Raw genomic sequence first — 24,790 nt, forward strand, 5'->3', positions numbered from 1 at the left:
AAAGGGCAGATGTGGTCCCTGTGTGGCTGTGTCACTCACACAGCTACTGATACACCCACACAGACACTTAGACACCCACTCACATACTCTGACACTCATACGTACACTGGCAGATACACTCAGACACTCATGCACCCACTCACAGACCCATACAGCCACTCACACAACCCCTCAGACACTCATGTACCCACTCACAGACCCACTCAGAGACTCACAAATCCACTAGGAGACTCACCCACTCACAGACCTACTCAGAGGCTAATGCGCCCACCCACAGACCCACTGAGACACTCATGCCCAAACTCTCTCTCAAAGGTTACAGTTAGGAAATAAGATTTGAAAAACCTTATAAATTCACTCAAAAAATCCAAAGGCTACAGGGATGTTATAGTTTAGAAACAAAATTTTTTAAAAACCTAAAAATTCACTGAAAAAAACAAAGGTTATAGTGACATTATAGTTAGGCTAAGATTTCAATAATATAAAACCAGTGAAATTCAGAAATTATAGTTACCTGAGTTAATTATAACTTACGCCTGCGCAATGCACTCCTTATGACCTCACATATTATATCACTCATGACATGGTCAGTGACATCATTGATGACATCATCCACAGACCCACTCACACCCCTATACAACCTCATATACCCGCTCATACACCTACTCAGATAACCAATCACAGACCCATACAAGTACTCACCCAACCACTCTATCATCCATACAGCCACTCACGCACACACACTCACTCATTCTGCCACTCACAAAACCACTCACAGCTGCTCAAACACCCACCTATTCAACCACACAGCCAATCACTCACCCAAACATCCTCTGAACTAAGCCATTCACTCACCCATACAACTACTCACATACCCACAGAACTACTCAACCACTTAGGTAGTTATAGTTAGATCTGATTTTCCATAGACAGAGCGTTTTTTGGTTTGCTACTAACTTTGGCCCTGTTTGGCGAATCTTCATAAAACTTTAAAAAAAAACGTTCATTCACCTCAGCTTCTTCCTGTAAAGTTTCGGAGTGATCTGTCAAACAGGGCCGAGAAAAAAGGGGGGGGTCACAAAAAAACAAAATCACCATGCATTTTCTATCGACTTCTTTAGGCAAGGCTACAGCAAAACTGCTGAACGGAATTACACTAAATTCAGCAGGTAGTTACATCTTGGTCCACAGATTGTGCTTTTTGTGATTTGGTGTAAATTTGTTTAATAGTTTTTGAGAAATTAAGAGTCAAAAATAATTGTATATTTTGGCAGTCGGGCTCACAATAGTCTACGAAACTCTCACGGGAGCACCAATTAAAAAATTGAGCATTCTGATTTGTCCAGGGACCTTTATTTAGCTTGGGCCATCTCGCTCATGCAGGAGTCAGACTCCCAAGAGAGTGAGAATATGAGAACAATTTTGCTGAGAACATGAGAAGCAATTTGCAGACAGACATTACAGGACTAGGGGGCTTAATCCCCTGTCCTGAGCTCTTAAAAAAAAAATATATGGCAGGGCCGTAGTGGGCATCTAGCATTTTCCCGGTGGGCAGGAAGGGTGGGGGCCGGTTTTGGAGCAGTGGGGGGCATTGTTGTTTCTGTGGGCCAGTTTTGCAGCAGTGCTGCAATATCGGCCCCCATTAACAAAAGCAGCAGTGCTGTGGGCCGGTTTAGTGAAGCACCAGTGCTTCACACTAGCACCACCCCCTTCGGGGCCAGTCTCATTGAATTGCCAGGCCTGCTTTGTGTTCTCAGTCCGGCCCTGATATATGGGTGCAGGATAGTGTAACCTTGATCACCTAGGCCCCATGAGGGGGCCAGAGGAATCCCGAGACCAAAAAAGAAAAAATGCTGCAATCCAGCGACACCAGCAGGATCGAAAAAAAAACATGGGGGCAGGGTCCCATTTATTCATTATAAGCCATGGGGAGTCTGGGAGGAGGGGCTGTGTGGCCCCTTTCCCTAAGCATCCTGAGGCCCCAGCGATCCGACCTTTGTAGTCGAAACAATTTGCATGGGCAGAGGGGAAGTGCAGCTCCCTCCCCAAGCCATTAAAAGACCCGGGGAGCCCAACCCTGGGACCATAATTTAACTTAAAAGAGAGGGGGTTGAGTGACCGCCCGCTCCCTGAGCTTGAAAAAAGCCCCAGGAGTCCTCCTCGGGCCAATTTCTTTAAGGGAAGGGGGCCACCCGGCCTACCTCCCTGAGCCATTACTGACCCTGGGGAGCTCATCCCCCAGGGCAGGCTCACAGTCTAGATCCTGAGGTCCCTGCTCCCTGGACATTGTAATTACCCTGAACGTAGTAGCACGGGCAGCAAACACCAAGTCCGCTGCAGTTGTTGGGAGTCTCAAAAATGCTCCTCCCCACTGGTTGGGGACTTTAGCTCAGTGTTCCTGCCTGCAGTGATACGGGCAGGGTAATAGATTTAAATGTTGCTCCTGCCCACAGGGTGCAGCATTATTACTGGTCCCTGCAGGCAGTAGCAATGCTGGCTCATCCCGGCTTCCAGGGAGCTGGTTAGGGCCATGGGGGCCTTAGGGCTACACTTGATGCCCCCAACGAGATTATGGTGGGTGCCCTGGGTGGGCACCAGGGCACCCACCTTTTAATCTGAAGGGCCCGGGGGATGGGCCCAGGAAGGGGGCCCTCCCCCTAATATTAATACCGGCCTCAGGGGATGGGGTCCCCAGGCTGAAATCAGCAGATCGATGGGGGCGACGTGGCCCCCAACATTAACGCTGGGCCCTGGCATTTGAGTTCCCTGTGGCCGAAATCTGCCCAGGAAGGTGGTCTGTGTGTCACCTCCCCCTAATATTAACATAGGGCCCAGGCCAAAAGCGAACCTCTTCCCCTTTTAAACAGTGCCTGGTCCCGAGTGATGGGGCCCCCGGGGCTGAAATCGGCCTGGGGGGACACATTCTTCCTCCCCCTTCAATATAGTGGCTGGGTATGGGGGCTCTGGGGACAAAATCAGACCATGGAGGGGCCCCCTGCCCTTCTAAATGGTGCCAAGCCCCAGGGGATGTGGTCCCCGGCGATTAAATCAGCCTGGAGAATGGGGGCACACGTTCCACCATCCCCCTAAACATGTTGCCAGGAGATGGAGTTCCTGAAGCCAAATTCGGCCCGGGAGGGGGCTGCTTGCCCCCTTCTCCTGATAACTGCGCCAGGCCCCAGGGGATGGGGTCCCTGCAGCCGAAATTTGCCCAGGGAGAGGGGCTGTGTGCCCTATCCCCCAAACAAGCATGCTAGGCAATGGATGAACCTCCATAGGTAAAGCAAGTTTGTATTATTTGCAACATTTCCCCTATGCCATACACATCATGGGTAGCCGAGTTCATGGTGACTATGAACCACAAATAAAATGGTAACTGTTGGACCTGGGGTCTCCAAGTCACATAAGGTAGCTTGGCACTAAATGGCAAGGCTTAACTCCAAAGTACATGTGCAAAGTTTGCGTCACACCCACTCAGTAACTCAGTGCCCATCCATCCCAAAAATGACACTACACCTTACTTATTATAAAAGTAGAAAAGCTTTATCCTTTCTCGAGTTAGTTTTATAGTTGCATACAATTTTTCAAATCAGCATCTAGATTGTTTCTCTGTAATACCTGTACTTATAATCATTTATGAAGGTATTGGCACACAATTCAAAGACAATTCCTCCATGGCACTTTTAGATTGTCAAGACAGGAAATTCTTCATAATCTCATTACATTCCCTAGTAAAAGGTATATAGCTCTAGGGTCACTTCTACATTGGTAACTTGAAGAAAGATTCAAACAGCTTACTGACTGGTAGGTTAATTGCAAGATAACATGAATCCACCAACTCTTTCCTTACATTCATCTCACATTTGTTGTTCAGTACACAGTTCAAGATCCTTCTGGGAATAGGCTTTGATCTATTGGGAAGGCTTACTCATTCTATGAGGGCAGGTCCTTAAGGTTACCCAATCATTAAGGAGAAAGGCGCTGCACCATCAAGATTCCTCGCCTCCTATCTAAAATAGTACAGACTGCACTTTCTTTAAGTTATCTTCTTTACTTCCACCCTCAGATTGGCCCAAGTCTAGATAGAATGGCACCTGAGCGAATAAACCTTCCCCACACGCTTGTGTCAGCTCACAGTACAGTTGGTTTTCTTTCAGGGGCTCTTCCCTCCTGGTTCACCTGCCGGCTGACTGAGCCCCAACTTCCTCAAGTGACCGGAGGCTTTTTAAGCTTGCCCAGCCTCCCCCTTCCCACTTACTGCGCACTCGGTTGGGGAATCAGTGGGTCTGGGGCTTTGGCCAGTCAGGGAATTCAGTTCCCACCTTGCGCTGCCTTCTCTGGACAAGACGGGCCCTTAGCGGCTGACTGCCGGAAAAAGGGGAGATCTCCGCCTCCTCCTGCCGGTACTTGCTCCTCCCGCCGGCTGACTCACCCACAGGACCTGCGCCGTGCAGAGACACCGCCGCGTCTCCTCACAAGCTGCTCACTCGCTGAGACGCCTCTTCATAGAGCCGCGCTTCCAGCTCTGCGCAGGAGGTAGACGCCGACGCCACTCACCACCGGCAAGTCGCCTCAGGCTGCTCCTCCTCTGAGACACTCCCCCCAGGCTCTGCGCCACTGAGCCTGCGCGGAAATCAGACGCAGCTCTCCACTTTCCGCACCGCAGCGGACCTAGCAACGCCACCACACCAGGTCTTCCTCAAACCCCGACGCCACTTCCCTGGGCAGTAGGTCAGCCAGCTGCCGGGCCGTGCACACAGCACAGGTGAGCAAACCACCTTCAGCAACCGCCGGTCTTCTGACGCCAATGGGGGTAATGAGAGAGAAGGGGGGGGGGGAATCCCAGCGTCTCACTGTTCCTAACTTCTGGGAGTCCCTGAGCAGCAATCAGATTTAGAGGGCCCAAGCAGGGTCAGATCCACACGCAGGGGAAGTATCAACAACAGGGGATAGCAGCCCCAAGGGACCATCAACCCGCCTACAGTGCACTGTTCTCCCTGACTAGTGGTCTGGACTCCTAGCTGGACTCTCTCTGGTTTCTTTCCACTTCTAAAATGGCTGCCCTAGCGTTGACCCTTTTATAGGCTAGCCCCAGGCTTCCAGAACCAGCTGGAAGATTCTGGAGCGTCCCTATATTGTCCTATGGGTCTATCCTCTAAGGAAAACAGTTATGGCAGTTAATGACCACCATTTTGTGTATCCCCTACTTTCTAGTCAGAAAAAGCACCTAGGCCTCAGGAAAAAGGACTATGAGGGCCAAAGAGCATCTAACCCCTAGTCAACACCACAAAAATCCAGTAGACACAAAAAGATAAAAAGGGTTTGAGGGGCAAAAAGGGGACAAAAGAAATAATTAATTAGGAGGGACTACCAAAAGGCTTACAGGTCTAACAGTAACCTATTATAGTGCACACAGTGTTCAACCTGTATACAACTGTTTGAGGAAAAACAAGTTCCTCCAGTTACCCAAGCCATGTTATTTAACTAATGCAATACTACGGAGTGTCTTTACCTGTATCAAACCTCACTGAACTTTATTGAGAAATGAAGTGGATATAAGTGGAAAGGTAGGGACTGTTAACACTGTTTACTCTATAGAGATACTTTACTCTGTACCACACAGTTTGCAGACCGTTAAACTCTCATGAGAAATACACCAAAGAGTAGCACCCCTGAAACACAAAAAGGTCAGAGATACCCTGTTGAGAGCTTGGCTCAACAGAGACCTCAACTCTGAAGGAAGACAACTCAGAGCTGCTGAAAGACTCTAGGTAACAAACCAATCCTCGGCCAACCTTCTCTAACTCAGAACAGAATGCAGGCACTACAAAAAAAACATTGTCAAAGAGAAAACCACCTTCTTCCAGAATGCCCTAGACAAGCCAAAAAACAGCCCCTAAGAGCTCATTCAACATTATCTGAAATCAAACCTGCCAAAGAAAATTCCCCTGCCTCAAAACTACAATGTGACAACCTGGCCAAATTCTTCAATGAGAAAATCACCAAAATCGAGCTCTCCTTAGACTATCACCTGCAGACTCAATCCAGCGACTCTTCGCCCAAAATGGAGATAAACCCAACCCTAGTTCACTCCACGATCCCCAAAACAGACTCCTCCCTCTTTAACCGCCAAAGTAATCCATTCCACAAGACTCTCCTCCACACCCAAAAGGGGAAGGTCTTCAAACCCATCACAAATGAGGACATCTTCCTGGTGATTGCCAATCCTAAACCCTCCCCCCACTATGCAGATCCACTACCTGCCACCCTGGCTAAAAACCTCAACCTCACCTTAGCCCCTCTATGGACCAAGATCATTGACAGCTCTTAGAGCAACTGATGCCTGACTACCTTAAACAAGGCCAAGTCACCCCCTTCAAAAGAAATCTGATGCAGGCCAGAACGATCTCAAGATCTTTAGAGCCATCACCTACCTTCTATTCCTAGCACAAATCCTGGAGAAATGTGTTCTCTCCAGACTCAACCAACACTTGGGTTCCAACAACCTACTTGACTAACACCAGTCTGGATTCAGGAAGGATTGCAACACTGAAACAGCTATACTGAGTGTTAGACCTGTCTGGCCTTTTGCGTAGTCTCTCTAATTTATTATTTATTTTGTCCCCTTTTTGCCCCTCATGCCTTTATTTATTTTTGTGTCCACTAGCTTTTTCAAGGTGTTGGCCTAGGGGATAGGTGCTCTTTCGCCCTCATAGTTTTTCACCTCAGGCCTAGAGGCCTTCCCTGACAGGAATTAGTACAGAACCACAAAATGGTGGCTTCTAACTGCCACAACTGACACACCTGAGATCTGTCCCATAGGACAACATAGGGCATTCCAGAACCTTCTGGTCCCTTCTGGACCTCTGAGGGTCAGCCTATAAAAGGCGGAATGCTGGGCAACCATTTTGGTCTTGCCAGTGAGGAACAGCTAGAGTGAAGGCTGAGGTCTGGTAGGGGTAGGGTCCTGAAGGGTGGATTGCTCTACAAGGGTAACCCTTTGTCTAGGTTCTCCACCCCCCATTCCTGTTGACCTAGCCGAGTTAGTTTCGTCCTGCTGACCCTGGACAGTCAGGTGTAGGGGTTAATCCCAGTGGACTGTGAAGCTGCCAAGATCCCTGAGCTGAGAACAGAACTGAGTGCTCCTCCCCAATCACCAGCGCCTGTCCAGTACGGAGAGTTAGTAGGTCCTTGAGAAGGATAGAGAACTGGGAGCTTATATGAAAGGAGATCCATCTCTACTTCCCACCCCCTGGGGTGATAAAACAGGTTCCTGCCCTGCGTGAAGCTGAGTTTCCCCCCCCCCCTCCTTACCAGTGTCTGGTCCTGCAGCGTTAGAGCGAACCTACCCACTCGTGAGGACGAGTGGGGTGTGGGGGATAATTGAAGTCTGCTGTTGCCCTGATTCCGCCGTGAGCGGGTGCCTCTGGGGTGCCGATCGCGCTTCTGTATCAGCGCTGCTTGAGGAAGAAGGAGGAGGGGCTAGGAGTATTGTGCCGGCGCCACTGCGCATAATCCAGGTTGACTTGCTGATCTTTCCCAGGAAGGGCCTAGGATCGAGCAGGCCCACTGCGGAGCCACTATCTGCGTCAGGCGGGCGGAGCAGACTCGGTAGGCTGGTCCGCTTACTCGCCGCGCATGCGCGATTGCGCCTTCGCGGGGGAAAACCCTGTCAGCAACCGGCGAGGAAAGTCTTCAGGAAGCAGCCGCCGAGCACCAGGCTTCCCGCTCAAGTGCCGGGAGCTACCTCAAGGAGGTAGCCTGCTTCCCTGAGAAGAGAGGGAGTGGGGCGGCCCAGTTTTCAACAGGGGAACGCACCTCGAGTGGAGAGGTGCAACTGGTGTATCCTCTCTCCCTGCCCCGCGCTAATCAGGCGGAGGGACGAAAGGCCACAACTTCGAGCGGAGGAGTCTGGGCCCTTCTGTCTGTTTCCTCCCAGTCAAAGGAGACACAGGCCGGAGAGCTTATCATCAAACAAAGTAAGGAGAGATCTTTCAGGGGGAAGTTGGAGGCTTTAGTGTCTCTCTCAAAGGAGCAGAGACTTCCGGTTGGCTAACCTAGGATCGGGCGAGTACTGGGTAATGCCCACCTAGTTTCTGGCAAGGAACTCCTGAAATATAACTTTGAATGTAGGATGTTCTCTCTTTTGTGATCAGACAGCTATATTCGAACGCCATACTTTTGTTAGCTCTGGTGAAAACTTGCTTAAGAAGCTAAAAGCGAGTGAGGCTAGCCAATTCCTCTGAAATCAAAGGTGGAGAGAGCAAAGGTATAAAGCCCTTCAAGGAAGTCAAGTTTGGCAGGGTTTGGAGATTATTGTAATGTGCTGTTAAGTTGAAAAATTGTTTAATGACATGATTTGGCAACTTGAAAAGTATTAATATTCTCTTGACAAAATGTATTTTACTAAGCTGTGATTTCTAAAGACAAGAGAGCAAAGATTATTTTTATAAACAAGCTCATATTTTTCCAAACATTGGTGTAGCGTCATTTTTGGGTGAAATTGCGTTGGTTTACTGCTGGGTGGTTTGCAACCTTTACATATGTGCCTCTAGTGTTAGTGTCTTACCCTAGGCCAGGCTACCCTAGGTGACCTGACATATTTAGGTTCCAACAAGTTGGTGTCTAGCGGTGGGATCTTGACTGTGGTTGCAGCTACTCAGTAGTAATTGAGCGTAATTCACTAGCCTACACCAGGAGTTTTCTCCTAGCGGCCCTCCTAATTTTTACTTTTGTTTTTCCAAATTTGTTCCTGGTGGTGGGGTGGAGGTAGCTTCAGGTTGCCCTTGCAACTCAAATTTCCTTGTGTGTATAACTTGGTATTGCCTATTGTAAAATGGAGTTTGCACTAGAAAACCTAGACACCTATTCTGTGGCTCAGCTGAAAGATTTCTGCCAACAAATGGGGGTATTTTTTAAGCATGGTGCCAGGAAGGGGGAACTCCAGACCAGTCTAAGGGCTTGGGTGGAGGCAGACAAAGAAGGAAAGGAGGAGGATGAAGGGGCAGACCGGGACACGGTTGTGGAGATAGATGGATTATTCCACTCAGAGGGGGAAAACCTACTCCCAGGACCAGTGTCCTACTCCAGGAAGGGCAGTAGTGTCTCCGGGGGAAGCTTGACCGAAGCCGAGCTCACTGACAGGAGGGAAAAAAGGCAATTAAGATGGGAGTTGGCTAAGCTGGAGCAGGAGAAGGAAGAGAGGAGGATGGCTCATGAGTTCAGGTTGAAAGAGTTGGAACTCCAGGCTCTGCAACGGGGGTCCTCTCCTGTAATGAATGGTGGCAACGAATCCAAAGAAACAGCCAGGGAGTCCAGACCCTATTTGCCAAAAGACCTAATTGCTAGCTTTAGTCAGGGGGATGACATAGCCAAATGGTTGGCTGCCTATGAGGTCTCCTTAAGAGCCCATGGGGTGCAGGAGAAGCACTGGGGGGGGGGGTGGTTTGTATAAGTACATGCCTCCTACTGGTCGGGACACCTTGCTGGCCCTGGAACCAGAGGAGCAAACCAACTACCCCACCATGAAGCTAGCGTTGGTAAGGAAGTTTGGGCTTACCCCAGAAAGGTATCGCCAGAAGTTCAGGGGGAGCCACAAGGTAAGCACCCAGAACTGGGTGGACTTCCTTGATTATGCAAGAAAGGCATTTGAGGGCTGGGTCAAGGGCAGTGAGGTGAAGGATTATGAGGGGTTGTATGATCTATTTTTGAAAGAGCACCTCCTCGAGAAATGCTTTCCCGAGCTGCGCCAACACCTGGTGGACAGCAAGCTGACCAATCCCCGGAAGCTTGCAGAGGAGGCGGACATCTGGGCAAGTACCCGGGTGTCCTCAAAGGGGACTGGAGGGGATTCCCAAAAGGCCGGACAGGGCGCCCCTCAGAAGAAGGAGGGGGGAGATAAAAAGCGGAAGTTCTCTAAAGGTCCCCAAAACAATTTCCAGGGAAAGGGAACAGGTTTCACCCCTAAGGCAAACCCGCCCAGAAACCCTAATCCTGGCCAAAGCCAGCAGCCAAGGGTTCTCCACTGCTTTGAGTGTGGTGGTGTTGGACATTATAAGGGAGATGTCAGATGCCCAAAGAGACCACCCCCTCCCACCGGAGGAAAACCACCGGGAGTAGCTAGTGTAGCGCTCGGGGAGGAGTTGCCCTTAGATAAGGGGGTGAGTGGGCGGGTGTCACCTTAGTGTCCCTGGGGGAACGGGAGATGGTTCCTAAGATCCAGGTGCCCCCAAATACTGTTAAGTATGGGCAATGGATCACCATCAATGGCCAGAGAGGGGAGGCTCTGAGAGATACAGGAGCCAGTATGACTATGGTGAGAAGTCGACTGGTGTCTCCAGAGCAGGTGGTTCCCAATGTACTCCACCCCGCCGCGATGGCTGACGGCAGAATGGGCCACTATCCAGTGGCTGAGGTTCCCTTTGAGTGGGAAGGGGTTGCAGGTTCACTTTGAGTTGCCGTAAGCCCTGCCGTGCCAGTTGATTGTCTGCTGGGGAATGATATGGAGCACATCGCTTGGAGAGAGGTGGAATACCGGACGCACACCGCGATGCTGGGTACACCTGACTGGGCCTGTGTGAGCACAAGGTCTGCGACTGCCCGGAGAGGGAGTTCGCCTGGGTTGGAGCCTGGAACAATGGCCCAACCCGCTGCCAAAAAGGGACAGACCCGAAGTCAGGAAGAGCCTGCTTCGGCTTCCACACCCCATGTGACAGATCGGCCACCTGCGGTGGTGGACCAGGAGTCCGTGGAGGGGGAAGTAGTCTCGCTGGAGGACCTACCCATCCCTGCTGAGTGGCATGTGGAGGGAGGGCCTACCAGAGAGGAATTCTGTAAGGGGCAGAGGGAGTGCCCTACCCTTGAGGGACTGAGGCGACAGGCTGAAGCCCAGGCAGCAGGTGATGTTACGGGACACTACCACATTTACTGGGAGGATGGACTCCTCTACAGTGAACCCAAGGTACCCTTACCTGGTTCATCAAGGGCCTTGGTAGTCCCGCAACAATACCGAGCCTTTCTGTTGGAATTGGCTCATGCTATACCCTTGGCAGGACACTTAGGTCAGGACAAGACCTTTGCTCGGCTTGTCCTCCACTTTTACTGGCCTCAGATGAAAGTGGCGTCCAACACTTACTGTCGGACATGTGTATCCTGCCAGGCCAGTGGGAAAACAGGGGTGAAGCTGAAAGCTCCCCTGGAACCACTTCCAGTCGTTAGCACCCCCTTTGAAAGGGTGGGCATCGACATTGTAGGACCTTTAGATCCACCAACAACAGCTGGTCACAGGTTCATCCTGGTTCTGGTGGATCATGCCACACGGTACCCAGAGGCAATTCCTCTGAGGACAGTTACTGCACCTGTGGTGGCTAGGGCCCTAATGGGGATCTTTACCCGAGTGGGTTTCCCCAAAGAAGTTGTGTCTGACAGGGGGACCAACTTTATGTCAGCTTACATGCGGGCAATGTGGAAGGAGTGTGGAGTGACCTACCGGTTCACCACTCCTTATCACCCCCAGTCGAATGGACTGGTTGAGAGGTTCAACAAAACCTTAAAGGGCATGATTAGAAGTCTGCCCGAAAGCCTACGGAGGAAATGGGACGTCCTCCTACCCTGTTTGCTATTCTCTTACAGGGAAGTGCCACAGAAGAGAGTGGGCTTCAGCCCCTTTGAACTTCTGTATGGGCACCCTGTACGCGGTCCTCTCAGCCTGGTGAAGGATGGTTGGGAAAAGTCTCCCAGGAAACCCCCCCAGGACGTGGTGAGCTACATGCTGGCCTACAGGAGCCAAATGGCGAAGTTGTGGAAGCAAGCTTCTGACAACTTGGAGGCCAGCCAGGCAGTCATGAAAGAGTGGTATGACCACAATGCTCACCAGGTGGAATTGGAGCCTGGTCAGAAAGTGTGGGTGATGGAGCCTGGAGAGCTTAGTGCCCTTCAGGATCGCTGGACAGGCCCATTTGAAGTGTTGGAAAAGAAGGGTAAGGCCACCTACCTGATGGACCTTAAGACCCCTCGACAGCCCCTACGGGTGCTGCATGCCAACCGACTCAAACCCCACCATGAGAGGCCCGAGGTCATCTTAATGATGGTGACTGATGGGGGAGAGGAAGCGGAAAGCGAACCTCTCCCCGACTTGTTCTCGTCTCAAGAGAAGGATGGGTCAGTGGAGGGAGTGATTCTCTCTCCCACTCTAACTCCTGAACAGCGGGAGGACTGCCGCCAGATACTGGAGCAGTACTCTACGTTGTTCTCCCTTGTCCCGGGAAGGACTCACCTGTGTACCCATGATGTGGACACAGGGGACAGCCCACCAGTGAAGTCGAAGACCTACCGGCTGTCCGACAAGGTGAAGGCTAGCATCCATGGAGAGGTTGCCAAGATGCTAGAGCTGGGAGTTATAGAACCTTCCAAAAGCCCTTGGTCCAGTCCGGTGGTGCTAGTGCCAAAAGCCGCTCCACCAGGCACCACACCAGAACTGAGGTTCTGTGTGGATTACCGGGGACTGAACTCAGTTACAAAGACTGATGCTCATCCGATCCCTAGGGCGGATGAATTAATTGACCGGCTAGGAGCTGCCCAATACCTAAGTACCTTTGACCTCATTTCAGGGTACTGGCAGATCTCCTTGACAGATGGAGCAAAGGAAAGGTCAGCCTTCTCCACGCCTGAGGGACACTTCCAATTTTGTGTGATGCCCTTTGGGCTCAAAAATGCCCCTGCCACATTTCAGCGGCTGGTGAATCAGGTCCTCTCTGGAATGGAGAGTTTCTCCGCTGCTTACCTGGATGACATTGCTGTCTTCAGTAGCAGTTGGGAGGACCATTTGCAACATCTGCAAGCAGTTCTCCAGGCCCTGAAACAAGCTAGATTGACAATCAAGGCCAGCAAATGCCAGATTGGGCAGGGGTCGGTTGTGTACCTTGGACACTTGGTGGGTAGGGGGACAGTGCAGCCCCTGCAGGCAAAGATTGAGGCAATCATGGCCTGGGAACCCCCCAAGACACAGACTGAGGTCCGAGCTTTCCTGGGCCTCACAGGCTACTACCGTCGCTTTGTGAAGGGGTATGGCACTATTGTAGCGCGCCCCTCACAGAGCTCACCTCCAAGAAACAACCTCGACGGGTAGTTTGGACGAAAGCTTGTCAGCAAGCTTTTGAGAAACTGAAGCAGGCAATGCGTGCAGCACCGGTCCTGAGGGCCCCAGACTTCTCCAAGGAATTCATTGTCCAGACAGATGCATCAGAACATGGCATTGGGGCAGTGTTATCGCAACTAAATGAAGAGGGCCTGGATCAGCCTGTAGTCTTCCTATCCAGGAGACTGCTTCCCCGGGAACAGAAGTGGAGTGCAATTGAGAGGGAAGCTTTTGCGGTGGTGTGGGCTCTGAAGAAGCTACGGCCATACCTGTTTGGCTCGCACTTCCTGGTTCAGACAGACCACCGACCCCTTTGTTGGCTAATGCAGATGAAGGGGGAGAATCCCAAGCTGTTGAGGTGGTCCATCTCCCTACAGGGAATGGACTTCCGGGTGGAACATCGACCTGGAGTGGACCACGCCAATGCAGACGGTCTTTCCAGGTATTTCCGCCTTAGTGATGAGGACTCCCAAGGGGTTGGGTAGCTCTCCCCACTTTCAGCTGGGGGGGACGCGTGTTAGACCTGTCTGGCCTTTTGCGTAGTCTCTCTACTTTATTATTTATTTTGTCCCCTTTTTGCCCCTCATGCCTTTATTTATTTTTGTGTCCACTAGCTTTTTCAAGGTGTTGGCCTAGGGGATAGGTGCTCTTTCGCCCTCATAGTTTTTCACCTCAGGCCTAGAGGCCTTCCCTGACAGGAATTAGTACAGAACCACAAAATGGTGGCTTCTAACTGCCACAACTGACACACCTGAGATCTGTCCCATAGGACAACATAGGGCATTCCAGAACCTTCTGGTCCCTTCTGGACCTCTGAGGGTCAGCCTATAAAAGGCGGAATGCTGGGCAACCATTTTGGTCTTGCCAGTGAGGAACAGCTAGAGTGAAGGCTGAGGTCTGGTAGGGGTAGGGTCCTGAAGGGTGGATTGCTCTACAAGGGTAACCCTCTGTCTAGGTTCTCCACCCCCCATTCCTGTTGACCTAGCCGAGTTAGTTTCGTCCTGCTGACCCTGGACAGTCAGGTGTAGGGGTTAATCCCAGTGGACTGTGGAGCTGCCAAGATCCCTGAGCTGAGAACAGAACTGAGTGCTCCTCCCCAATCACCAGCGCCTGTCCAGTACGGAGAGTTAGTAGGTCCTTGAGAAGGATAGAGAACTGGGAGCTTATATGAAAGGAGATCCATCTCTACTTCCCACCCCCTGGGGTGATAAAACAGGTTCCTGCCCTGCGTGAAGCTGAGTTTTCCCCCCCCCCCTCCTTACCAGTGTCTGGTCCTGCAGCGTTAGAGCGAACCTACCCACTCGTGAGGACGAGTGGGGTGTGGGGGATAATTGAAGTCTGCTGTTGCCCTGATTCCGCCGTGAGCGGGTGCCTCTGGGGTGCCGATCGCGCTTCTGTATCAGCGCTGCTTGAGGAAGAAGGAGGAGGGGCTAGGAGTATTGTGCCGGCGCCACTGCGCATAATCCAGGTTGACTTGCTGATCTTTCCCAGGAAGGGCCTAGGATCGAGCAGGCCCACTGCGGAGCCACTATCTGCGTCAGGCGGGCGGAGCAGACTCGGTAGGCTGGTCCGCTTACTCCCCGCGCATGCGCGATTGCGCCTTCGCGGGGGAAAACCCTGTCAGCAACCGGCGAGGAAAGTCTTCAGGAAGCAGCCGCCGAGCACCAGGCTTCCCGCTCAAGTGCCGGGAGCTACCTCAAGGAGGGCTCCTGCTTCCCTGAGAAGAGAGGGAGTGGGGCGGCCCAGTTTTCCACAGGGGAACGCACCTCGAGTGGAGAGGTGCAACTGGTGTATCCTCTCTCCCTGCCCCGCGCTAATCAGGCGGAGGGACGAAAGGCCACAACTTCGAGCGGAGGAGTCTGGGCCCTTCTGTCTGTTTCCTCCCAGTCAAAGGAGACACAGGACGGAGAGCTTATCATCAAACAAAGTAAGGAGAGATCTTTCAGGGGGAAGTTGGAGGCTTTAGTGTCTCTCTCAAAGGAGCAGAGACTTCCGGTTGGCTAACCTAGGATCGGGCGAGTAAAGGGTAATGCCCACCTAGTTTCTGGCAAGGAACTCCTGAAATATAACTTTGAATGTAGGATGTTCTCTCTTTTGTGATCAGACAGCTATATTCGAACGCCATACTTTTGTTAGCTCTGGTGAAAACTTGCTTAAGAAGCTAAAAGCGAGTGAGGCTAGCCAATTCCTCTGAAATCAAAGGTGGAGAGAGCAAAGGTATAAAGCCCTTCAAGGAAGTCAAGTTTGGCAGGGTTTGGAGATTATTGTAATGTGCTGTTAAGTTGAAAAATTGTTTAATGACATGATTTGGCAACTTGAAAAGTATTAATATTCTCTTGACAAAATGTATTTTACTAAGCTGTGATTTCTAAAGACAAGAGAGCAAAGATTATTTTTATAAACAAGCTCATATTTTTCCAAACATTGGTGTAGCGTCATTTTTGGGTGAAATTGCGTTGGTTTACTGCTGGGTGGTTTGCAACCTTTACATATGTGCCTCTAGTGTTAGTGTCTTACCCTAGGCCAGGCTACCCTAGGTGACCTGACATATTTAGGTTCCAACACTGAGTATAACAGATGACAGTCACAATTCCCATGACTCAAACATATGCTGCCTGCTTGTCCTTCTTGACCTCTCGATGGCTTTCAATACGGTTGATCCCAGGTTACTTTTAGATGCCCTACAAAAACATATCGGAGCTGATGCACTGTTCTGAAATGGTTTTCTTGATTTCTACTTAAATGTTCACAACTCATTAAAATCAACAACTCCATGTCCGACATCTCTCCCATAACCTGAGGTGTCCCACAAGGCTGAGTCCTTTCTCCCATTCTCTTCAACATTTACATGGAACTCCTCACTACCACTGCAAAACAAGCAAATATCTCCGACCACCTATAGGCCGACAACACCCAGCTTTACCTAGAAATATCCTACCTTAATGACATTCAACGACTTAACTCCACACTCATAAAAGTTCAAAACTGGCTATCACTCAACCATCTCAAACTCAACCAAGAAAAAAACAAATGTTTTGCCTTCTCCAATCAAAACCACTGCACACAAATCCAAGAATGGATAAACAATTTAGACTCCCTAAACTGCAAGCTTACTCTAGCTGACTCAGCTAAATCTCTGGGGATCTCTCTGGACACTAAACTAAACATGACCTCTCACATAAGCTCCACAGCAAGGAGCTCCTTTAACAGCCTAAAACTCCTCAACAAAATCAAGCATTTCCTACCAGCTAATGACCTAAAACAGCAACACAAGCTCTAGTTCTGTCAGGCTAGACTATGGTAAGGTAATGCCACACTCACTGGAGAACCCAAAGCACACGTAGCCCCCAATGAGAGCCACCCTAAATGCAACAGTAAGAAGGGTCACAGGAGCTAAGAATCGTGACCACATCACACCTGTGCTGTAAAAGTTAAAATGGCTTCACATCGAAGCGCAGTGTTTTTCAAAACAGCCTGACTCACCCACAAAGCCCTACACACTGGCAGAACAGATTACCTCACAGCCAAACTCACAAAAGCAGGAAAATCGAGAAACCTAAGAGGCTCCAATATGCTCCTTCTCATCACCCCCAAAAGACACAAACAAAAAACTCTCTCACGCTCTTTCTCAAGCAATGCCCTTAAAATCTGGAACTCTCTCCCAATACATATCAGAACAAACCCCTCCTTCACGAGCTTCAAGAGACAATTAAAATAATTGCTCCTCAACTGTTCATCGCTATCCCTCTGGACAATAGCTGCTCTAAGTTACCTCAACTCCTCAAGAGCAATACTTCACTCTGACTGAATGGAACTTTTGCTACATGTTATTGAATTGAAATCTATCTAGAATCTCTGGTTATTATTGTACTGTTGACTATTTATGACTCATATACGTTGCTGTAAAGCACTCTGGTACCCCCTGGGTCGTGCCAGTGCTATATAAAACTCCTAAAATAAAATTAATTTAAAAAATCAATTAAATAAAAAGTTTCTACTAAGTACAGTGTACACTTTATGCAAAACTCATCTAAAGAGCGACTATACACTTAAAATGTAATATGATTTGGGTGAATTCATAGGACTAAGGGGCTCACAGAAAACCACACAGAGTTGCCTAAAATCTGTTTTTTCAACCGCTGTGCTCTTAAAGGGGGAAGATTTACCCACTTCACCCAATCCCAATCGAGGATCAGCAAACAAATTGCATAACATTAAGGGACCCCCTACACAATCCACACGATAGGACAATATGGAGTCCCGAAACAAAATTGTCTTTTCTTATTTGATGATATATTTTCGGGCACTTTACCTCTTCTTTTCAAACTTCATTCATGCTTTAGCCAACATGTGTTTTGTCGTCTTAGGGCATTCCCTATGACTTGATCAGGGCTGTCTCGCTTAGGAGCTCTAAATGGCCATTCCTCAGCTTACAGTTGTAATTCCGACCCAGAATAACTGTTGTGCAATTTACTGTTCAAATCAATGAAACACGTGTTGGCTAGTGCATGAATGAAGTTTGAAAAGCAGAGGCAAAGTGGCTGAAAATAAATCATCAAATCAGAGAAAGACAATTTTGTTTTGTGACTCCATATTGTTCTATCATGTGGATTTTGAAGCTTGTGCTTTCCCTTAAAATGACCACGGTCGGGAGTACTAGAGATCATACTACCTGCAGCCTTCATACTGTGGTGAAAACTTTACTGATAGCTCATCTTCTGAAGCAAAACAAGCTCATGTACAAAGGTTAGTACCAGGTGCACACAGTATTCTATGTTAAGTAGAAATGTTCATGCCGAGACGATTCTGTCCAATAACTTAAGGTTGCTTACAGTACTTAGTATGCAGCATGTGGAATCTTTGCCTTGCTGTAAACCTTTTCTGCATTACCAAAAAACTTGTGTGAACCACAATGAACAAAAGTCAACTGACCTGCAGTTATTCTTCAATACAAACATTTACAATTTATTCAATACCTCTACACACCTATGGTGCATTGGGAGCACATAAGAATAAATGATGTCATAGAACATGTCATAAGTGATGTCATAAGCAGTGCATGGCATGCAAACCTGCTCCCTGACAAGTTCTAGAAAGCGCTGCTATCACTGTAGAATTTCTGTGAATTTTTTAGTTCAAAACGTTTAGGTTTTCACTGATATATGAAACTAACTATAAGGTGAATTTAAAAAATATATATATATATATATATATATATTTTTTCTTATTTTTTTTTCTTTAGAGTGTACTGTAATGTTTCCTTGCTGTGAGCATTCACTATGTTCAATAAAAATGCAGTTAGTTAAGCATGAGCAGGCCTGCCAGCCTTTTCCTCAGCATTAGCATCAAGTTACAGGATGCCATGGCCTGATTGGTGGGCCTGAAACACGAATGAAGTGAGACAGCTTTTAGGAGCAGTGGTATTATCTTCGCGAGCACATGCTTTCATAACCCACCCCTTAATTATTTAGTTGGGCTAGCTCCAGTTGTCTTTTTTCAAGTGAAGTACAAAAAACGAAACGTGAATTCACTTGAATTCGGAATTTCTGTCAGAAAAATAAACAATATGAACATTCTGCCATTCGTTTGAGTTAAACTGCATCGTATTTACTACAGCAAACAAGAAAAGTATTAGGATGTTCCACTGTTCTTACTCTTTGCGATAATTACGAAAAAAAATTCAGGCAGGACTCGTTGGCACGAAGTCCATTTCGAATGTGTGGAAGTAGACGGAAACCTAACACGACTTTAATAATATTCAAGTGTTGTCGCAGTGGAACGGGCCTAACGTTCCCTCACCGGAAATGGACTTCCATGGTAACACAAATAAATAACCGTTACTCACGTGCGCCGTTGTCCACCAGCGAGGGCTCCGTCGACGCCATCGATTCGGTTTCGCTCTCAGTGTCCGCTAACCTGTCCAGAAGCAAAGGACAGACGGAGCGGAACAGCTGGGCGCCGGAGGCTCGTGTTTTTGATCCCCTGCCCGCTTTCTGACCCTCCAAAACTGGCACGGGAGACAGCGCATTCTCCTCTCTAGAAGGGAGGGGCTGCGCTGGTTATTGCAGATAGCAAGCAGTACGTTCAACGGTGAAGCTGGGCTTGTCTAACTGCCAAGCTCATAGCACCTCTTTATCAGCAGCTCTTCTCCTTCCTTCCCCCCCACGCGCACACACCCTTTCACACTTCTTTTTAAAAACGAGAATTAAGCTTATCACATTCTGACTAATAAGCCCCTTTGTGGAGGAAAGTCTCGTCACTGTACATACTTCCAAATATATTTTATGAAAACGTAACTCCTGCGAGCAGGGATACATCATAAAAATGTAATAATTATATCCAGTTTATCCTTACTAAGAGAAACTCTAATTTCCATGGCTCTTCTGATGGATGAATCTTTGCCACAGAGCACAACCCAAAGATATGTCTGAAATAATCATTGTTTGACAGCATTTAATGTTCAGTCAATGATGGCAGGTTTGATGACTTTTTAAAAGTTTTCTTTTCTTTTTAAGAGATCAGTCTGTATTTCTTTTTATTCAGATTAGTCAAATAAACCCATTTACAATAATGTTGAGACCATTTAGCTAGAACACGCATACAAAAAAGAAAAGCATCCATAAAGGAATTATTCTCTATTTTAATCTAAAGGACCTAACCTTTCCTAGCGAGAACTCAAAGAATTCTTTTTAGAAAAGAGCAAGTCAAATTTAGAGTAAAAGAATAATAACTATGAAAAAGTCTAACTCCCTATAAAGAGTAGTTCTGGACAATCGCCCAAGGTCCCATAGAGCTGCTGTAGCAACTGTCTGTTAAAACAGGTAAAAGTAATTAATCATAGTAGTTGCTATGATCAGCATAAAGATAGAAAGCCTCCTCACAAGGTCAAGGAAAATAAAGAAATTACTGCTAGCGGTAGTTTATGGCAATCTGGACTAGCACAACAAAGTGCTAAGGGACATGGTAGGGGTGCATAGAATGCCTTAACTCTAGCTAGGAACACATACAATATAGAAAGCACAAAACATGTTGCAAACTATGAATGTTAAATCATTTCTAACCAATAGGAAAAGATCTTCCGATGGTCTGTCATCTTCTTTTTCAATTCCAACGGTAAGCATCCATGTCAACATGTAGTTATTTGAATGTGGCTACAGCGTTTTACAAAAACTTACATCTGGGAAGGTTCTCATGAGAACCTTTGCAAGCCTACTCTGTTAGCTATTCAATATCTCATTGTGTAACAATGGACTGCTCTTATGAATTGAAACCTTAACATCTAGCATGTCCTGGTTGGACTATGGAATTTCAACCTACAGCAAGCATTTTCTTTCTTTAATATACTTGTTCATTAAAAGCACGTGGCAGAGGAAATTATCTAAAAAAAATATGAAGTCATATGATGTGAGGAAGAAAGAAAAACATTTTTCAGCAAACAACACTTTTTACGAGGGTGTCAAGTTATACAGTTCAGTTATAACATTAAATCAGCATTTACAAAAATGTAATTATTTTATTAAAGGGATAGGAATGAATAAAACAAATAGTGAAGCTTAGCAGCGAAAGAAGGATAGAAATGGGAGCCTTCTGCAGAAATAAGCAGCATTTTAACTTTTTGCACTTTTAATAATAGCAAAAATTTCTCTAACCACTATTTTGACATACATTTGTTAGACCTGGTGTCTTTGCAAAAAGAACAGACGATGGACGGAATGCTAAACAAATCCAACATTCACCCCCGTTACAGATATGGTTTGTATCCATAATTTTGTTGCACGCCATGCCATTCCATTTAGACCCAGCCATATGCAAATCAGCCTTGATCCTGGAAACCTTGTAAAATAATGTCACAATTATGTAACCAATATTTTAGGTTCCTGTTTCTCACTGAGGACACTACGCAATTGTTTTTTTTTTTACTGTATATGGAATTCTGTTTGTAACATATAAAATATGATTGTATCAAACTAAAACCATAGGTGTATGTGGTTTCTTCACCCTCTGACATAATTTTTACCCTTCTATTGCGATTGTGCAACTTATTATCACTATTGATTCTGTTATTCCACAGGAACCACTGTTTCTGACAATACTTTTAGAAAGTGGGCATTTTCTTGCTTTGCCATTCTGGACCTCTGCCTGCATGTGGAATCCATGTCTGTGGGAGGCTGACAGTTGGGCTATTAGTGCATTCACTCTAGACAGTCACAGAAAGGGAGCTGCAGTGTGCCCTGCATATACTGATGGCCCATCACCAGGCTTGTGGGTCTTCCTGAGCTGGAGTGGTGGGAGGAGTTGTCACGGACTCCTGAATAGGGCTGTGCCTATCCTCACACAGAGCTGTCTCCACCCCCGTCGTGTGTCCGGAGTTAGGTGAGGGAAAAGCAGGGTCTTGTGCACTACGGAGACCTTCCCTTGAAGTTTGCCTACTTCAAAGGCAGAAGCTGGTATACGCACTGGAGCTGTGACAACATAACTTCAGAACACTTCTGGACGAAGAGGACATTCCACCAGGAAGAAGAGCTGGATGCTGAACTCTGCTTGTTGCTTTGTTGTGCCGGCCTGCTGGTTGTTGCTTCTGGAGTGAAAGGACTGGACTTTCCTCTCTATATCCTGCTTTCCAAGGTTCTCCAAGTCCTTGTGTGTGCCTGCCTCCTGTTAAGAAGTCTCATGGCCATCAAAGACTTCACCTACCAGTGCCGTGGCACTTCTGCTGAGAGTCTATTCAACAAGGGGGAGCGAGGGGGAGGGGGCGAATTTCCACTCCACAGGGGTGGGAGGTCCAACTACAGCAGGTGCCCCAAAGCGTCAAAACAAAAAGGAGCTGTGCCGTTCCTCAGAAGGAGAAAGGTGTGAGTCACACTATGTGGTGTCACTGGTCTTGATAAGATCACAGTTGGGAATCCATTTTGTTGGATGTAATGCCCTCACACACACTTACAGGTGTCATGCTTCTTCATCTGGGCTGCTCCTCGATGGGTCGGCGGTGCAATACCCAATGGGCTCACCTCAAAGAGGGGCTCTTTACCGGAGATCTTTTATCCAACAGCCGTTTGGTGAAGTGCGGGTGTAGGGCCAGGGGTGGGTAGATTTGGAAGTGAGTTAAAATAAGGCTGAGAGTACCCATAAGAAAATCTATTTATTCTGGGGGCCTCCTGTCTTAATTAATGTTAATGTTAATGTTATATGGCATTTGTTAAGCGCTCGTACGCCCGGAGGCTTCATGGCGCTGTAGAAAGGAACAGGCGTGGCCATCGGTTGGTGGAGAAAAGGCAGCTTAGTGATGCGCCTGAGAGAAGAGCCAGGTCTTCAGAGAGTGTCTGAAGCTGAGGATGTTATCACTAAGTTTCAGATGAAGAGGGAAAGAGTATTAAAATGTGTGATAACAAGCATCTGACGGAAATTTATGTTCCTGTTTCAGTGCTGGTTAGTATTTATAGTGGTCAACATGTTTCTCGCATCTGTGTTAATTCTTTAGCGATTCTTCAGGACCTTAAAAACTATTAATTTGAAAATGTCTACACTAGAGGACCTCATTAAGTATCCGGTAGGCTAGTTTAGGTATCCCAAGAAGAGAAGTGCTTATTGTGTTCATGAGTCTGTGATGGGCAGGATCTCCCTGTAGTAGTGAGAAAAAAGCATATAAACAGGTATAGGTTTCCAGACCATCATACATTTCTCCAGAACACGCTTGATTAAGTGCAGCTGACGTGTTCAGTACTAAAAGGTGGTTAAAAACATTATGGTTAGATGTCCTCAGTGAGCAAGTTGTGTTCTGCATACCCCTGTGGATATTGAAGCATAGCAACCAGTGGTATAAAGAAAGCATTGGACTCACCTATTCTGCAAGAAACCCAGGCATCAACAGTACCCGGCGGTCTGCACAATAGTTTAGGATTCCATCAAGTTATGGCTGTATGTAAAAGGATTAATTTGTCAAGCAACAAGTGTAGTGTCATCTTATTCCTATTCTTAATGTTGAGTTGGTATGGGTTCTATTTTAACAAACTGGCTGTACAGGTTCCTAATTGTTATTTCAGTGACTACCTGTACGTATGTCTCAAGGGCTCTCTGGGTGTTTGAAGAGGCTGTTATTGTTTAACATCTCCTTGCAAGATGTTAATTGAGCCTCTGTTAATTTTATTCATGGCAATGCTGGTAGTATTTACATTGTGTCTTATAGCCGGCATTGGGTGTAAAGTGGATAATCGCATTTGTATTGTACGTGTTATCCCCTGCCGTATTACGGTTTCAACTGGGGCTTAAAAGGAACAGTGCCGAGTCCTCAATGTAACTCCATGTGCTCGTTTTCAATCTCGGTACCTTCCGGGTGTCCCACATCTACGTCTAATATAATTCAAACCGCTGCTAGTTTCCCAGCGTGTTTTAAGTAAAACTAGGTGGTGCTTGTGCCCTTCTCAGTGTTTGTAACTGTGGTTGTAGTTGATCTTGTGTTCCACTGTACACGCCTATTACCGCCCCTGGATATATGCATAGTGGTTAAATAAGATTACGCTATGTTCCCTTATTCAGTGTGTCATCAATCTGGGTTTCAAATCTATGGCTTTTTTTGGGGTTTATCACTAAAACTTCATCAAACTGGGGCTTAAGTCTATGGCGGTATTCTCGCTAAAACTCTGCTCCCTCTCTTAGGTGCGCTTCCTTATTAAGTAGAAAAACATATGGAGGCTAAATTCCGCTGGTTTCCTTAACCACAATATTAACAGTCACATTTCTCCCAGTCAGGCTTGTGTCTTTTACTTACAGTTATCACCTCCTTTGCCCGCCGATCTGATCTACCCCACGCCACCAGGCCCGGGAGGTGATTTCCCAGTGGGGCCATCTAGCTTATCTGCGTACTCCCTGGTCATGTGATTAGGGACGTTTCACTATGAAGGTCATATAATATGTGATTATCAGCGGGCGGTCATGATAGAGTGGTGTCTAGCGCTACATAAGTGTCTTCTCATGGCGTTATCAACTGGTGGTATATGGTAATAGGGTTGATATTCCCTTGGACCTCATGGTTGTAGATAAATTAAAATTTTTGTTTATGGCTTTTCTGCATCTTTTCGCCATGTAGGCGTTCAGTTTGAAGGTCATATGATAATTGCTAATCATCGGGCGGCCATGACAGAGTGGTGTCTTGTGCTGCAGAAGTTCCTTCTTATGGCTAAGTAAACGGGTGTTATAGGGTTATAGGGGGTGATATTTCCTTCGACCTCATGATTATAGGTAACATATATGTTTATGGCTTTTTAACTGCTACTTTTCGCCATTTGAGCGATCAAAGGTATATTGACTGCGTTGTTGGGCTCTAGTCATGGTGAGCATGCTTATATGGTATTCATGTCTATATGGCATAGCATATACTTATAGAGTGTGGCCTTGCCTACTTCAGTTCTTGATGTCTGTTTAGGGCGCTGTACTTGTTAAGTTGTTTGTTGACAAGTGCTTAGTATTGAGTGTGCTGTGCCCACTAGGTTCTTAGTATGGTGTTGACTTTTTTGTCACGTGGCCCATGTGAATTCCCAGATGGCCATGTTTAGGTTTTTGACTTCCTCCCCTAGTGTTACAATAGTAGCGACAAGGTTTATGGTAGCAATCCTCCCAGCTGGTCTAGACTGCCTTGCTCTCCAGAATCGGGTTCTGCCT

At 47.5% G+C, this 24,790-nt stretch overlaps 1 protein-coding gene across 1 annotated transcript in view; it reads right to left on the bottom strand.

The window, feature by feature from the left end:
• Positions 1–19,243, bottom strand: part of LOC147731173 (glycophorin-C-like) — a 219,970-nt gene extending 200,727 nt beyond the window's left edge. Inside the window, exon 1 of the mRNA XM_086956165.1 lies at positions 18,981–19,243. Coding sequence (XP_086812291.1) covers positions 18,981–19,020 — 40 coding nt within the window. The 5' untranslated portion in view covers positions 19,021–19,243. The remainder of the gene's footprint in view (positions 1–18,980) is intronic.
• Between the last annotated feature and the right edge of the window lie 5,547 nt (positions 19,244–24,790).

The sequence above is a fragment of the Lissotriton vulgaris genome, chromosome 2_1 (assembly GCF_964263255.1).
Source record: "Lissotriton vulgaris chromosome 2_1, aLisVul1.2, whole genome shotgun sequence".
In the NCBI taxonomy this organism is placed as follows: domain Eukaryota; kingdom Metazoa; phylum Chordata; class Amphibia; order Caudata; family Salamandridae; genus Lissotriton; species Lissotriton vulgaris.